The sequence below is a fragment of the Cottoperca gobio genome, chromosome 13 (assembly GCF_900634415.1).
Source record: "Cottoperca gobio chromosome 13, fCotGob3.1, whole genome shotgun sequence".
Lineage (NCBI taxonomy): Eukaryota > Metazoa > Chordata > Actinopteri > Perciformes > Bovichtidae > Cottoperca > Cottoperca gobio.
The window spans coordinates 25878575-25896869 of record NC_041367.1 but is presented as its reverse complement, the minus strand read 5'-3'; the positions used below and the strand labels follow the sequence as shown (position 1 = coordinate 25896869).

The 18295-nt window shown below is 40.7% G+C and overlaps 1 protein-coding gene across 1 annotated transcript in view; it reads right to left on the bottom strand.

Annotated features, from left to right (window-relative positions):
- The window catches only part of fat3a (FAT atypical cadherin 3a), a 116553-nt gene that overhangs the window by 80197 nt on the left and 18061 nt on the right, over positions 1 to 18295 (bottom strand). Inside the window, exon 2 of the mRNA XM_029445966.1 lies at positions 10506 to 10829. Within this exon, the coding sequence (XP_029301826.1) occupies positions 10506 to 10829 (324 nt within the window). The remainder of the gene's footprint in view (positions 1 to 10505; positions 10830 to 18295) is intronic.

The following is an 18295-nucleotide window of genomic DNA, read 5'->3' as shown; positions in this document are numbered from 1 at the left end:
TATAAAATGAGCAAATGTTATGATGATGTTACGTAATGTTCGCAGACACAATAGAAAATCTAATCCAACAGTCCATTACATTATACTCTTTATCTCAAACACATATGATGCAGAAAGTAACATTTGGAGTAAATCTAATATTTTGAATGATTAAAAAAGGAAGGAATGGTGAATGATGCACGTTGCATAAAATAAGCAGTGGCTAGGGGACTGGCCTCCAGCAGTGGGGCACCAAATAAATGTTGCTATGGATCCCAAAAAGGCTCAGGCCCTTGCATCTGTCGTGGTTTAACCTCAAGCGTCATAGCCAGGGTCCAACCTGTTAATAATATTGATCAATACTGACAGCCTCTATACGCACTGCTTAGCTGTGGACTGTTCTAGTCATAAATGTAATCTTAACAATCAGAGAAAAACACTATTGATTAATGAGAACACAACTGATGACTTTTATGCTACATTAGCCAGGCAGACTGACATGCTAACAAGCCAGAAGCAGCTGAATCCAGCTCCTGCATCTGTTGTGTGCCAATTTATTAGCTTTAACAAGGAAGGGAATGTGACAGCACTCAACAACTACACTACACAACGCACACACACACACACACACACACACACACACACACACACACACACACACGCACACGCACGCACACAGCCTATTTACTACTGTCCCTTTACATGTATCCAGCTGTTATGCCACAGCTGACAATACAGTATACACATACAAAAACCCACAACATTACACACATAGAATATTAACACCCGGTAAAAGACACACTAAAAAACACATCAAGCACTTGAGATATAAATGCACATTATTGTAATAACACACTGAGACACACAGACATGCATCACAAAACTAGAGTATGCCCACACACAAGTTCCTTCCTCTCGCCATACACACATACACCAGCTGTTGTAAAATGCCCCCCCTGACAGAAACCTAATAACAAACGGCAACAACATTACGGTATCACCATTGCATGTTTATGTTATAAATGTTTGTGAAGTTATGTGAAGTTAAGTCTCAGCAGCTGCACCGTCTGCATTAGCATTTCATTAACTGGAGTCCTGATCTAATTAGGAGGTCTCACAATAATGAGAGCAATCATGTCAGCATACATACAACTTACATACGTCTCAGTTAACATGTCCATGTGGGCTCCACATAGGATAGTTGGCAGTTGAATATGTATCACTTTTGGCAAAACACATAGGGTATACCAAAGAGTCCCATAAAAAATGTCCAAGTTGGTTGGCAATGGAGTCAAAGTGGGTAGGTTTGAGTTAAAGGACTATTTTGCAGATTTTCAGCCAGCTCTATGTCTGTGCGTGCACATGAACGACCCGAACCCCCCCTATCCCTTTAAGAACATGTTAGCAATCATCTTCAAAATCCTGGGAGAGCAATGCAAATCATTAGCCCTCAAACTGTAAGTGGGCCACCAATGGAGCCCGTGGGGCCAGTTGATGACTGTTGAGTTGCGTCCCCGCCATTACACTCTTGTCTACCAGCCTTGCTCAGCGTTCATTTGCCAATCACCTGATCCTCCTCCAGCCTGCATAGCTGCCCTAACCCACATATACTGTACCTGTAGAATTGAGGAATTCCCCAGATCTGCTACTGTGTATTTTCACTATAGATAGCTCCTCTCTATAGCTCCAGCCATGTAACTGACGGCCTGCTTTTAGTGACTTTCCCTGTTTTATGGAGTTTTCCTGTCTGTTTTATCCCATTTGGGTCTATGCTGAGGGCTACCTGTCGCCGACCTCAGGAATGTCCTATTTCCACAAGCCCCTCCACAATGCCACGCTCCATCTCTGTCAGGCAAGTGGTGTTGTCTCTGGGCCACTCCAGGTCAATAGCAATTTAAACAATAATAAAGTGTATATATATATCAACAGCCAGGGCTTAGGAAGTGCTTAATATAGTTCCAACCCAAACTGTCCACCAGCTGTCTGGCAGTTTTGGTTTATTTATACATTAAATGTGTTTATTTATACATTAAATGAGCATCCTAATACTGGGGTTAAGGAGCAACTGCCCCGACGCCCCAGACTTCCAGGAGCCCTGATTTATTTTTGCCAGTTTGATTATTGGCAAATTTGTCTCAAGGTCAGGCCGCTGGCCTAAACACGCTGCGGTTGTTTAAGGCCACAATTGCTTGGCGGGCGGGGTGGGTGAGATTGTTATAACGCTCAATGTTTTGTTGTTATGTAGCGGCGCCAATTTGTTGAGCCAACTGGTCAATAAGGCTGTGTAAAACATGGCTCCTAAAAGAAAGGTCTGACGCTAAAGGGCAGTAGAAAAACCAATTGGCGATGGTTTACTAATCGGAGGGTACTTGGGCAATATACTGTGAGTGTCCATGTGAATATTATGGCTCCTGATGAGCAGGTGGCACCTTGTATGGTAGCCTCTGCCACCAGTGTGTGAGTGTGTGTGTTAATGGGTGAATGCTGGCTTGTGTTGTAAAACGCTTGGTGGTGCTCTGACTGAAAGAAACTAGTCAATCAGGAACCATGCAGAATAAATAATTAAATTAATTAAACATATTTAAAAATTGTTCATCTTTGGTGCCTCTTCTGTCTATGTGTGCTTCTTGTGGGGATATGCTATATATGATATATAAGTATAAGACTATGGTGAAGGATTTTGCGGAAAAATATTTATTTTTTATGAAGAAATCAAGGCTTAGTGATGGTCATTTATTTAGGATAAGTAACCCTTGTTAACACTGAGAGCCTGTCCCCCCGACAAAAAGCTTTCCTCACGGTAATCCACACACACGCTGTCTCTCCAGAAGCCAAAAGTTTAATTGCTGTTTGATTGAGAAACAGCAATTAGAATGAGAAACAGAATAAGAGACCCGAGGAAAAAATGGGGGAGGTGGACAAATATGCCAAAGATGGAGGACAAGATGTGGGAAGGAGGCTAGAAGATGCTTGCCACCAAGCAATTAAATCACTGTGGAAGGAGTTTAAGTCAGTCATCAGTCAGAGCAACATATTCAGTGTGTTCCTCCACACCCACTGTCACTATGTACATTCAAACATTCCTACAGGATTAACTCATGACAGAGGTACTCTAATCTGCCACAAGAAGATCAACTACAAGGAAATATCTCAATTGCACTGCAGCCAGTCTCTCATTGTAGGAAATAGAAAGCAGACTGACCAGAATTAACTTACTTGCATCAAATACAGCAAGAGTGTGACTGCTTGTTAACTAGCAGCCAACATCTTAACTGTTGTTGTGAGATTGATAGTAATATTGAATGACAAATACAATAGGACAAGAGCATCATTCTACAGTACATGCACACTACTCCAACCTCCACACCCCAACTTCACCTTTCTACATAAATAATAATTTTGGGTTACTGTGCTATTTTGATTAATAGATCAATTGGTTTAGACACACATATTTAAACCTATAAAACTCCTATAATTTATGATTTGCTTGTTTGTTTCACTTTCATTGTATATTCTTCAACCAGTGGACACATCTAAATGTACCAAACAAATCAAGTAAGGTGGAGTAAATTAATATATAATTGTTCCCAACTTCAGTCTGCACGCTGCATGAAGGCCTTCAGTTTCAGTTGATTAACTCATTTTTCAGCCATCTGAAGGCTGCAGGTGTGAGTTCCATCTGCACTCTCTAATCTGACTGACGCATGTTGTCAAAGGGCAATTACACACGGCAGATGCACTGTGGTTACTTTGATTAATTCTTGCATAGTTGCAAAATATCCACAAAAACATGGAAACTAAGAGTAAATCATTAGGATGGTTAAAGGTAGGAGGGTTAAAGACAGTGAAATATTGGGATAGACATAATTCACAAAACTATGTATAGAACACACAAAACCTCCATCCCCTCTATCACTGAAATTCTGACATGTAGTGTCAGGCACAGCTTGCACTAAGTCCACGGCCCTGGAATTGGCGGGGTCCAGGCAAGGGGAGCTAGAAAGCTCACGCCAAGCCTTTCTAGAGCCGGTCACAGAGGACATCCCACGAGGGGAACCTCCCACACCAAGCGCCACTGTTCAGGAAAGGGGTGCGCTTGATTGACACAAGAAACGAAAAATCCAGAAAAATATATATATATATATATATATATAGTATAGTATATATAATATATACTATATATATATATATATATATATATATATACAGTATATATATATATACCACATACTATATATATTATATAGTAGAGAGAGAGACACAGATGACGAGAGAGAGAAGAGGAAGTAGAGAAAGAGATAGGACAGAATAGAGACACAACAGAGAGAGAGAGAGGGAGAGATGAGAGAGAGACACAGAGAGTAGAGCGAGAGAGAATAGATGAGGGAGATATAACAGGGATAGATGAGAGAGAGAGATAGGAAGAAGAGAGGAAGAGAGATAACAGATGAGAGATAGAGAAGATATAGAATACAATAGAGAAGAGAGAGAGAGAAGTGAGAGAGAGATAGAGAATATAATATATATATATATAATATATATATATATATATATATATATATAGTAATATCATATATATTTTATATATATATATATTATATATATATATATATATATATATTATAATATATATTATATATATATATATTAGTATATCTCAAAGTGAGTACACCCTTTAGATTTTTGCAAATATTCTGTATTCCTTCAAGGGATAACCTTATCCTAACTGGGAAACTTTGATATAACTTAAAGTACTGTCAGTGTGCTGCTTGAATAACAGTATAGATTTATTGTCCTTTGAAAATTACTCAGTACACAGCTGTTAATGTCTAAACAGCTGGCAACAAAAGTGAGTACACCCCATAGTGAACATGTCCTAATTGTGCCCAATGATGTTGTTTTCCCGCCCTGGTGTCATGTGACTCGTTAGTGTTACAAGGATTCAGGTGTAAATGATAAGCAGGGCTGTTAAATTTGGTGTTTTGGGCACAATTCTCTCTGAATGCTGGACAACATGGCACCTCATGGCAAGGAACTCTCTGAGCGGCTGAAAAAAAGGATTATTGCGCTTCACAAAGATGGCCTTGGCTATAAGAAGATTGCCAACACCATGAAAATGAGTTGCAGCACAGTGGCTAAGATCATACAGCGGTTTTCCAGGACAGGTTCCACTCGGAACAGGCCTCGCCAGGGTCGACCAAAGAAGTTGAGTCCACGTGCTCAGCGTCATATCCAGAGGTTGGTTTCCAAAAATAGACGTGCGAGTGCTTCCAGCATTGCTGCAGAGGTTGCAGAAGTGGGATGTCAGCCTGTCAGTGCCCAGACCATACGCCGCACACTGCATCAAATCGGTTTGTATGGCCGTCGCCCCAGACAGAAGCCCCTTCTGAAACCGATGCATAAGAAAGCCCGCAAACAGTTTGCTGAAGACAATGAATCCAAGAACATGAGTTACTGGAACCATGTCCTGTGGTCTGATGAGACCAAAATAAACCTGTTTGGGTCAGATGGTGTCCGGCGTGTGTGGCGGCACCCTGGTGAGGAGTACCAAGACAAATGTGTTTTGCCTACAGTCAAGCATGGTGGTGGCAGCATCATGGTCTGGGGCTGCATGAGTGCTGCCGGCACTGGGGAGCTGCATTTCATTGAGGGACACATGAATTCCAATATATACTGTGACATCCTGCAGCAGAGCATGATCCCCTCTCTTCGGAAACTGGGCCGTAGGGCAGTTTTCCAACATGATAATGACCCTAAACACACCTCCAAGATGACAACGGCCTTGCTGAAGAAGCTGAAGGTTAAGGTGATGGACTGGCCAAGTATGTCTCCAGACCTAAACCCAATTGAGCACATGTGGGGCATCCTCAAGAGGAAGGTGGAGGAGTGCAAGGTGTCCAACATCCGTGCGCTCCGTGATGTCGTCGTGGAGGAGTGGAAGAAGATTCCAGAAGCAACCTGTGCAGCTCTGGTGAATTCCATGCCCAGGAGGGTTAAAGCAGTGCTAGATAACAATGGTGGTCACACAAAATATTGACACTTTGGGCACAATTTAGACATGTTCACTATGGGGTGTACTCACTTTTGTTGCCAGCTGTTTAGACATTAACAGCTGTGTACTGAGTAATTTCCAAAGGACAATAAATCTATACTGTTATTCAAGCAGCACACTGACTACTTTAAGTTATATCAAAGTTTCAGTAGGATAATGTTATCCCCTGAAAGGATATAACAGAATATTTGCAAAAATCTAAAGGGTGTACTCACTTTTGAGATATACTGTATATATATATATATATATATATATACCTGAAGAGGATTTTCATAATCATTGGAAGCCAAAATAGTAATTGAAAATAAAATATGTTTATATATATATATATATATATATACATATATATATATATATATATATATATATATATATATATATATATATACATATATAATATAGTATATAGTATATATATCTAGTATATATATATATATATATGTATATATATATATATATGTATATATATATATAGTATATATATATATATATTTATAGTATATATATATATATAGTATATATATATAGTATATATATATATATATATATATATATATATATATATATATATATGAGGCACCTGAAGAAGACTGGTGGGGACAAAGGAAGTGAGTGAGTGAGCGATAGAGAAATGACTAGAGGTAATGAAGTAGGAATACTTAAATACAATGGGAACACAAATCTCACACAATGGAACATATCGGTCAATGTGTGTGTGTGTGTGTGTGTGTGTGTGTGTGTGTGTGTGTGTGTGTGTGTGTGTGTGTGTTGATTACCATATAGATAGGATTACTGAAGCCTGTGTGATGAATGGAGGGTTTAAGGCTTCCACAATACCTACAATGTACTTACAGAGTAAACATGCACAGAAAGAGGAGGCGGGCTGACAGCAGAGGATTATAAAGGTCAATGACACAAAGTGATGGCACAACTGACTCAATTCACATTCTACACTGTCGCTATACAAGGTAATGATGTCTGGGATGTTTGGGATCCACCCTTTAGAAATATATGAGGAAGCTTCCTTTCTTATCTCCTTTAGTTGAGAAATCACAAGTACATCATTTGGGAAATCAGGATATTATGTCCTCACACAGATCTTGGATCTACCAAAGATCAGGCACTCTCTATCTTCTTCAACCAGCTCAGAAATGAAGTGAAGATAAATTCATTAATAAGGGGAATGAAGAATTTCAGCAGGTTGAAGTGAGACGCCAGGTGAGAAAGTTTTAAGTTACTGTTATTCATAAAGTAAATATGAGTCACATCAGTCCATCAGTGTTTCCCCGGCGGACACAGGACGACTGCAAGCTAACTGCTAACGTTTGCTCGGCTTGTTTCTCTGATAACTTAAGACCCAGACATGCGATGACTAAAATCCTTCATCTGATTAATATATATATATAAAGTCAAAACCACCAAGATCTAAAAAGAGTAGGACAAAGATGTGTCTTATAACTGGATAAAAATGACATGTATGACTGATGACGCTGATGCATGCTCAAAGGGGATACAACGGCGTGACAAGAGACCAGAGGACACGCACCGTTACCGTGAATAAAATTACATTTCTCTGTGTTTGAAAATTGTTGGAAACATTTGGAATAATGCAAGTATCTAATTAAAGACAATGTATAAAATAAATCTAGTGGTTTTTAGACATTTTAATGTGGAAATGTTACATATTATACCTTTAATGAGTTACAGTCACTCAATATGCCGTCTTGTTTTATTCACTAAATATCACAAAGAAAGTGCTAAAAGATATTATGTTAATCATTATTATTGTGAAATTATTTGTATTCTTATTTTTTTTATCATTTGTAGCAGCACCTTGTCTAACACCACTGGATCTGTTGCTCCACAGCACTGTTGTGTGCTCACAAGCATTTTAAAGGCACTCATATAACACACAATCATACTTACACATAAGAGGGACAAATAGATTGAAGTCTCAAAGACACTTAAACAGTACAGTTTACAGTAAGATTGTGTTTCCTCTTTCATTTCCAGGGTTGTAAAGGTCACTTTAGTTACCATGATAAAATGGAATCAGTAATGTAATTATTTTACTAACTTCATCAAAGTAATGTAACTTATTACACTTCATTACTTTTTGATTAAATGTCTTACACATGTTTTAACCTGTGAAATAAAGCTGAAAAGTCCTAAAAACATCAATTTAAACCAGGAAGTGTAAACCTCCCAACAGTTTCAGCTAAATAACTTTGGATGTAAATAAATGCTTCAGCTAATTAAGACCCAAGCAAAGATCCCGTGTCTTGTTTGCCAGCTGCTGAGTAAGGTTAACGAGGTTCATACTGAAGTTAGTAACACCCTCGGCCCTGGAGCAGAAAACTAAGTAGGAGCGGTTCACAGCAGTGTGTGACTGAAGACCTGTTGCCGTGTGTGTAGACACTGGCTATATATAACATATCAATAACATATGTGTTTGAAGAATGTGCAAAAGCCTGAGTAAAGCAGACTGTAAGAGTAGCTTCACAGCCAGAGCATGTCAACTACAGCTGTAGTTTCACTGACGCTGAGGGTCTCTATGATGCCACGGAAACAGAAATGAGGTTAGAATTAGAGGAAAAGTGATAAAGGAATAAACAGAGAGCGAAAGAGACAATCATGCAGATGGACAGAGGAAATAAACAACAAACGTGTCAGCTAGAGAGGAAGAGTGCTACAGGCTTATGGATGATCTGCAGTCCCTCATCAAAGTTTCATCATGACAAAATCAAATATTCAACATCCGCCATTGAGACAGAGAGAGGAGATAATAAACATCGTGGCAATACACATTGGAAAACAGCTATGAAGGAGATAGTCGGAGTAAATCAGAGTGCATGACAGGAAGAGAGGACATGATGAGATAAAAGACGACAATATATAAAAGCAAAGTGCAAGAATCTCTTTAATAAAGGCAGAAAGACAGAGAGGAGAAGTTGCTTGAGACAAATGGGTGGAATAGAATCAAATTCAAAGCAAAGGGATCTTGACTAAAGAAAAGATAAATATAGCAACAGCCAATTATATTTCCCCCTCTCTCCACCACGACCACCTCCGCCTTATCTGTAGAACAAACTGTGTGAGGCAGCGTTCAGAGGGATGTGTGTGTTCATGTTCCCAGACGATGTTGCAGCTGTTGTTGTTGTTTCACCCGGCAACCGCCTTCTCTTCCTTCTCTTCACTCCCTCTACTTCATCGCACACATTCTATAGAGATGCTATTATTGTAACACACGGTGCTGCTCTAAGTCCCTCTAATTACATGTATGCACTGTTATCAACTAACTGAATGAGGAAACGTCAAAAACCCAGAAAACTGGAACTGGATCTTCTCTCATCCTGACATCTCTACAACTGTTTGCATTACATGTGCAAATGAGAGGAATAATAACTGTTATAGCTATTATTTTATAATCCTATTCTTTAGGTTAAAGTGTAGAACAACAAGTCCTCCAGCTCTCTCTGTACAGTTTGCAGTTCTGCCCTCATCTCTCTATCTACCTTTAGGTTTGTTGCCTTCATTGGAGTGTACATTGGAAAGACAAACTTTGTATCTCTATAAACAGATATCTGCATATGAATGCACAATCTGTAGGCAACAGGACAACATTTTAGTTCTGGTTTCCATTTGACCAATCACGTTTGATCGGGCGTTGGTTGCCTGCAGATATAAAGTCTGTGTGGAAGACATTGGCCCAAGCAACCCTTCGGCTATCATCTGACCGCTATTTAGCTTCCTATTCGCTTAAAATTAGCTTGTAAAGGACCTACTTGTGAAACAATCCTGTCTTAGACGTCGTCGCATATTAAGTTGCTAATTTGTCTATAAACAATGGCAGTGCACGCAAGAGGATGTCTTGGCCGGATATTCACTGTCTACACCGGAACCCCAGAAATATTGGCCGTTGCCCGAAAAGCTTAACATCTGCTTAACACTGAGAGCCAATAGGTTTCGAGATTTCAAACATATTGATGAATGTCCAATTAATGTTTTGGTATTAGAAGATGCTAGAATGTGGGTTCTTGCAGGAGTTCACAGATGTCTGGTGAAACAACAACACTTCATATCCAAATTGTTAATTACCGACGGCTTGGTCAGTGGCCCTACGCTTCAAACTATGATGCTCTAGGTTTTCCTCTAGTATCCCTTCAGACTTTGTTCACAGAAAACGTACAGTTTCCACTTTAAATGCATATAGTCCTTGCATTGAAATAAGCTTCCAATGTAAGTTTACTTACGCTACAAAACTACTTGCTTAGGTTTAGGCAACAAACATTCTTGGTCAGGCTCAGGAAAAGATAGTAGTTTCAGTTCAAATAACTACATTTGATATGTTAAATGAAAAGGTTTGTAACGTAATGTTGTTTAAGTACATAAGTTAAGGAACAAAAGTAAGGTAAAATATGTCCTGTTCACACGGGACACAAACAGTGATCTGCTGGGTGACACCATTACTCACCAGTGCGAGTGTTGATTGTGAAGAAGTTCTGTGGGTTTCCACTGATGATGCGATAGTTGAGCCTGTCAGCAGCGGCAGGAGGTGTGGCATCAGGGTCCTGGGCCTGGATCTGGATCACAGAAACATCTCGTGGAGAGTTCTCAGGCACTGAGGGCCGGTACAGCGGCTCTGAGGTCAGCGGGGCGTTATCGTTAACATCCTCCACCTGGACGAATACCTCGATAGTTGCGAACTGGGGAACCACGCCGTGGTCGCTGGCATACACCGTTAGCCAATAAGAGTCCTTGGTCTCGCGGTCCAGCATATCAGTAGTGTAGATCACCCCTGGTGGAGAAAGAGACAAAAAGAGTGAATACTTTCTGTTGATTTAACTCCGTTACATTTCTCATTATCCAGATATGGCTTGGAGAGAGTGAAGCACGGGCTGTACTGCACACATAATGCTGTTTCCCACTGCACACTTCAGCAGCACAGCCATTTCCTTCTATTTTCATCCAGAATAAGGAGAGATTTTACTGTGTCATTTCCTTCTAATGTCAACACAACAAGGAGTGAAATAGTGAGGAAAGAGAGAGAAATAGCCTGAAGATGTTATGGTACAAAGACACTGTCCCTGCAATGCACTAATACATCATACGGCCTGTAGTGTATCCACAGTTGTTTCACTATCATCACAATAGTCCTAGACATGTTCAAGAACGACCTGCTTTGACCTGGAAAGGTATATTCTCGTTACTCTGAAAAAGCAACAGTCAGCAGTTTCCATAGGACAATTAATTTGGGACAAAGTCCCATAACATAATAATAATAAAAGGAGTCTTTTAGAAGGAGAGGAATTGATTGCCTTGTCATTATTATTGTTATTATCTTGTATTATCTGCCTATGAATTACCTACTTCTGTCCCCTTTGCGGGCACACATGTGTTTTGCAATGTTTTTAGCTTGTCTCTCTGCATCTCGCTGACTATATATGTTTGTGTGTCTGTATAACTGACCGGCTATGTAATGATCTATGTTTATGGACCTGAATTTAGCATGTTTGCCTTCTTAACTACAACACCAATAAAAAGAGTTTAATTAAAAAAAATGAGGTTGCCTTGTGCAATAACTAATAAAAGTAGAGCCTGTGGAATCTGGATGCTGGGAGCACCTCCTGCTTAAATCCTCAGAACTCACTTCAGCAGCCAATCCCTACATGTGTAGCTCGGCATATAATGCTGGAACTGTGAGCTACAGATTGTTGGTGTCATGCACAAAAGAAGCCCACCTGTCACTGGAAGAGAGGAAGGGAAAAAGCTGAGGTGTATCAGCCAAGATGAGCGGAGAACCCCAACACCAACTGGTGACAGCTGGGTCAACAGTGTTTTGGACAGGACAGTAAGTGAGGGGATAATCCTTTGTGAAATATTATGTTTTTGCCTAGAAGATGATGACATGCCTAACAACAGCTTCAGTATGTTCTATCCATTTGATCTGTCTCCTATGAAGGCCACACTGCAACTAAAGCTTTACTTGGTTGTGAGTGTAACCCTGCCATCATCCCGGATCATCTCTTTGATCATCTCTCTGCTTGTCTTTATAATAATTAATTACCAGTTGCTTTGCCTCTTGCAGCTGCAGCCAGAAGAGTCTAATTGATGTTTCCCATTTGTAGCTGCTTTTTTTTTTTGTATATCACTTAACCGTGACAAATCACAAATACCTAACAATTATTCTGCACAGCAGGAGGTCTCATTCTGGGGTCGCCTCATCTCTTCTGAGACTCTGAATATACAGTTCATTCTTATAACACATGCTCAAACCCACAATGTCTGGAGGTCTAAAGAGGTGGCTTATTGCTGGAGAAGTGAATGTGGTGTTGAGTGATAGCAAACAGCCCACCAGACGTTCGAATAAAGCACTTTATTTCTCTTTAATCCAAACAGACTGGATGATTAAACACCCAGCCCGACCACAGGCTTTCAGACAAGCCTGTAAAACTGTGTGGCCAAAGGCTATCTGTTATAATATAAATAAATGATGTAATCCCATGATGCCTCGCCAGTGGAAAGTCCTGTCAAAATTCCTGTGACCTCTGACCTCACTATGTATATGTTTATCAGCTGTCCTATGGGTTGTCTGAATCGATGTGTGTGGCAGGAAGGGTTTACATGTATGTGGCTGGTCTGTGTGTGTGTGTGTGTGCGTGTGCGTGTGTGTGTGTGTGTACGTGTTGAGTGCCCTTGATTAGCCAACTTCGGCAGTAACATTTACTTGGTGTATTGTCTAAGTGGCTGATTACTCTCATGAAAAGCACTTCTGGAATCCTCATGGGCTTTCAGATGAGTGCTGCAGGCTACACACACACACACACACACACACAGACACAAACACACACACACACACACACACACACACACACACACACACACACACACACACATATCTTTAGCATGTTAGTGCCACTCCATTTGCTCCCATGTTGTATTGGAGAAGCTCATAAGATATTTAGATTCAGAGTGTTGCTGCTGCAGCTTCCAGGATGTGTGTATGTGTGTGTGTGTGTGTGTGTGTGTGTGTGTGTGTGTGTGTGTGTGTGTGTGTGTGTGTGTGTGTGTGTGTGTGTGTGTGGTGTGTGTGTTAAGAGATGTAGTGGCAACCTGTTCTATTTTCATTTCCAAGTGGAGATGCTACTTTGGAGATTACACTGTGTTTAGCAGTGGTGGGGAGTAACTTTAAGTTTACAAATGACATGCAGAGTCACTTCATTAAGCAGAACAACAATATATGACGATGATGCTTTCAGCCACTATGTTGCGGCTGTGTTTCCTGTGCTGTTGTCCTTCTTCCCTCTCCAGTAGCTCTGCCCAGTGCTGCATCGCTCAACAAGGTGCACAACTAAGTGCTCACTAACATCAAGGAAGTGGATGACATCACTCCAGTTTTGAGGTCTTTACACTGGCTTTCTGTCTGTCAAAGAATTGTCTTCAAAATATTACTGCTGGTTTATAAAACACTTAATGGTTTCGGGCCAAAATACATTTCTGATCTTCTGCTTTATTGCAAACCATCCAAAACTCTCAGGTCGTCAGGAACGGGTCTGCTTTCTGTCCCCTAAGTCAAAACTAAATATGGAGAAGCAGCATTTAGTTTGTATGCTCCATATATCTGGAACAGACTCCCAGAAAACTGCATGTCCACTGCAACTCTCACTTCTTTAAAATCAAGGCTGAAGACTTTTCTGTTTCTGCCTTTTATTAAATCCAATAACTATTCATATCTCACACAGCGCTGTAACTTTTATTCACGTGTTTTAGTCCTGTCTTATTCTATTTAAGCTTGGTTTTATTTCTGTTCTCTTGACTCTTTAATTACTTTTTTTATGTATTACATGTCATTTAATAATGTTTCTTTCTTGGTAATGTCTTTATGCTTTTAATGTTTTTTGTAAAGCATTTTGAATTGCCTTGTTGCTGGAACGTGCTCAATAAATCAACTTGCCTTTGTTCCCGTCATAACTACTACAGCCACTAGAGGTCAGCGCCGTTGTATTCGTATCAGTGATCAACCATGTGAATAGATGATAACAGCCTTCTAAATATACTAGTAGGTGTAGCATGTCCCTTCAAACAAATATCTATAAAGCTGATAACCACTGATAACAGCCATCCAATCAGCTGATAACATTGGAAGCGGGTGGTAGAGGAAGGATGCAGGGAGGAAACATCAGCAGTACACACACTGCATTTCTCCATCTCTCAGTGCATGCCCTCACACTGACGTAAACTGCAGAATATGTTAACATGCACGCACAAGCGAGCACACACACACACACACACACACACAAACAGTGCTTCATTGTTTCTGTCCTGTGGGACATTTAAATGTTCAAGGTTAGCTGTAATTAATTCAGAGTTGTCCTGTACTGTGTTCTCTTTGCCTCAGTGTTCATTCATCTCTGCCTCCTTCTGGACCCTCTGCTGCACTACAATTAATAGCTATACACCATGCTACAACATTGCTTCTAATAGCCTAAGCTCCTGCTTACAAGCCTGCTTTCCAATTAAGAGTAAGTGTGGAATTAACTACAAATATCACAGGAGTGCTAGACATAAAGCACATTGGAGAGTAGGGAGTGACAGAGCCGCATCGCTGTCCAATCAGCTTCCTCGCAGCACAGAGCAGAAACAAAGCCGAGCTGCTGCATTGCTGCAGCAAACGACTGAAAGCTGTGTGACACAGAAAGGAAATATGGTGAGTGTGTTACAGTCTGAGCTACGAGCCATGTGATTCATCTCTACACACACAGACTTGGCTGTGGTCTTTAAAGAAGATCTGGTTTCATGTTATTTTTGACTTTGTCTTCTATATACTGTATGTAGTGGACACAACACGCATCACAGTGACTTCCAGTCACTGCATTTGTGATGCAGATATCAGTATCACTATTTTAGAGTATAAATCAGCTGATATTTCTCTTTTTACATAAACACAAAACATTTTTGATAAGAATCCTAGAACATTTGACCACTTATAATAAACTTGCCAAAAATACTAACAGCTAAACAGTAAAGTAAAGCTCTCAGGAAATGCCGTTCGTAATAACTGAACAAATATAATTTAGTAACAAACAGAATAGAAAACAACATAAATACAGCAAAAGTAGAGTAAAGCTGTGAGTTGTGGGCCTGTATTATGAACTAATTAGGTTTCTTTTAATTAGTATTTACTACTTAAATGTCCTGTTACACATTGGTCAACATATGCAGCAACAGGATATATCTGTGATCTATGAAAATGATATTAACTAGTCTATTTTATCATCTATTCAACACAAGCTCTGTCAGAGTCCAACTATTCAATCACACTTTTATTAGACCCTTTCCAGGTTTGAACCTAATATAGCTGCTGCTGCCAGCAGACGAGCAGGAACTCCTCCTGACTGTTACTTTATCGTACAATCTAAATGGATCTAGAAGTGCAGTAATGTACATGAACAGGTTAATGCACTAACCGTGTACTTTTAACACCAACATTTATTCAAGAAATAAGAGTTTTGGTGACCTTAAAGGCAAATAGGAGACAGTGTTACCTATACTATATGGTTATGCGGTTGATTGCATGATGATCATTCTGTTAAATGCCATTCATTTAAATTATTTAAGGTTTAGCTCTACAGTCATTCCTCTTCTTAAAGCTGCTCTGGGGCAAGACTTCTGAAAATCATATTCAAAAACAGTGATATTGCAATGGAATCCCTGAGACATGTGTGCTGCTTTGCATTAGAGATCAAGAAACATCACTTCATACAGTATAGTGAGTCCTTCTGTACATCGAGACCAACACATGAGATGACAGAGATAAAAGAGTAGTTCAGCCCTGGTTCTAGCGGCAGTAAGGTGTGAGACTCTGGAGCCCAACTGGCCTGAGGGCTGCTGTGTAGCTGGGGAAGTGCATTTCAACAAGCCAGACGAAGTGAGTCTAGGGCTTAATTGGGAATTAGGAGAAGATTAATTAAGGCAGTGATTAGCATTTGCAGTAATCCGAGGGAGTGAAGGCCCCTTGGAATTCAATAGACCAGCACTCACTGTCCTTTATTGCTGCCTACTGCATGCCTACTAAAGCTGGAGGAAAATACTGACGTGTGTGAGCAGAATTATTTCTGTAATCAGCTTTTAATAGTTTGAATGAGTCCGACAACATCTAATGTACATTTCTCTTTTTCTCTTCACTATTCCTTTAAAACTGTGCATGTTTTAATGTACATGTGGTGTAGTGATGAGCCCACAAACGTCAATATATCTGGAGTTGTTGAGACAATCAATTGTGTCTATGTTACTATTCAGATAAAACTTGTGGTGGGCTTTTTCTGTATCTAGAAAAAATCACCCACTATCAAATTCACTTTTACTCTTTTACTCTTTTCTCCATGCATATGTTTGCTTATTGTGTCTGGTTTGACACTCACATAAGAAAAACATGAGTATAAATCTAGTGTGCGAGGTGACATTGATAACACATCCAAAACACAATATTATTTTATATTTTGAAAATGAAACTGATTTCGAGTGAATGCATAACCATTATGGACTGCATTTATGTAGCGCTTTTCCAATCTTTGCGATCACTCAAAGCACTTTACAACACGTCAGCAGTCACCAATTCATACAGAGTCAGAGGCTACATACAAAGTGCCACCTGCTCATCAGTAGTGAGCAATTCACACACACACCATTGGCCTTTCCATCAGGAGCAATCTGGTATCAGTAACTTGCCCAAGGACACTTTGACATGTTGGCCACAGGGGCGGGGGATTGAACCACTGACCCTCTGACTGGTGGACAACCACTCAACATCCTGAGCCATAGCCCGCCCCATTATTGTTCTCAGAGGCTTTGTTTAAAGGGTCACATGACTGAAACTGTAGATGATGTTGACAGATCTGAAATTAGCTACTATCCAAACCTTTATAAATGCTCTGAGCACAGTGATGACAGATTATGGGGGAGAAGATGACCCTGCATAACCTGGTTTCATCATTTAGTTTGAGGGCACTGTTTTGATGAGTGGCTCCTCGGGATGTGTTTTTATTGTCACCATTGTTTTTTTTCTCTTGTGCGGGTAGGGTAGGACCATACTGACTTTGACTGATAAGGTTATCGGGCGGTGGAATAAGCACTTTGAAGAAATCCTGAATCTGACTAAAATGCCCTCTATTTGCAGATGATGTGGTCCTGATGGCATCATCAGTCTGTGACCTTCAGCAGTCAGTGGATCGGTTAACAGCAGAGTGTGAAGTGGTTGGGATGAGGATCAGCACCTCGAAATCTGAGGCCATGGCTCTCAGCAGGAAACCGGTGGATTGCCTACTCTGGGTAGTGAAGGAGTTCAAGTACCTCAGGGTCTTGTTCGCGAGTGCGGGGTTGATGGAGTGAGAGATTGGCCGGAGAATCTGAGCAGTGGTGCGGTACCGCACCATTGTGACGAAAAAAGAGCTGAGCCACAAGGCAAAGCTCTCGATCTACTAGTCCATCTTCGTTCCTACCCTCACCTATGGTCATGAAGGCTGGGTCATGACCGAAAGAACGACATTACGCGTACAAGCGGCCGAAATGGGTTTTCTCAAACGGGTGGCTGGCGTCTCCCTTTGAGATAGGGTGAGAAGCTCAGCCATCTGTGAGAGACTCGGAGTAGAGCCGCTGCGTCTTTGAGTTGAAAGGACCAAGTTGAGGTGGTTTGGGAATCTATTAAGGATGCCACCTGGGCGCCTCCCTAGGGAGGTGTTCCAGGCACGTCCAGCTGGGAGGAGACCCCGGGGAAGACCCAGGACTTGGTGGAGAGATTATATCTCCTCACTAGCCTGGGAACGCCTCGGGATCCCCCAGTCGGAGCTGGAGGATGTGGCCCGGAAAAGGAAAGTTTGGGATAAGTGGTAGACAATGGCTGGATGGATGGAGTATTATTGTAAACAATGTGACATAATCCAATCAGATTCACTCAGTGTCTCAGGTGCAATTGATATCCAGTGCCTACTGCCACAGATCTAGCAAATACAAGCTGGAGTAAAGTACAATGCAGAAACACCACCGGTAGAGTTCACTTTACCTACCAGCAAGCAGTATAGTTTAATCAGGTTATTTGATGTTCACCACTCTGTGTAGTACAACAATATACTGCAGTAAAGTTTTCACTGAATAAATCAAAATAAAGACAACACAAACCTTGCCTGATATCTACTCCATCCCTGTTACCAATGCACCCCCATGCATCTCAACAGGGCTAAAGATGACAAGGGAAGACAAAGGTCACAG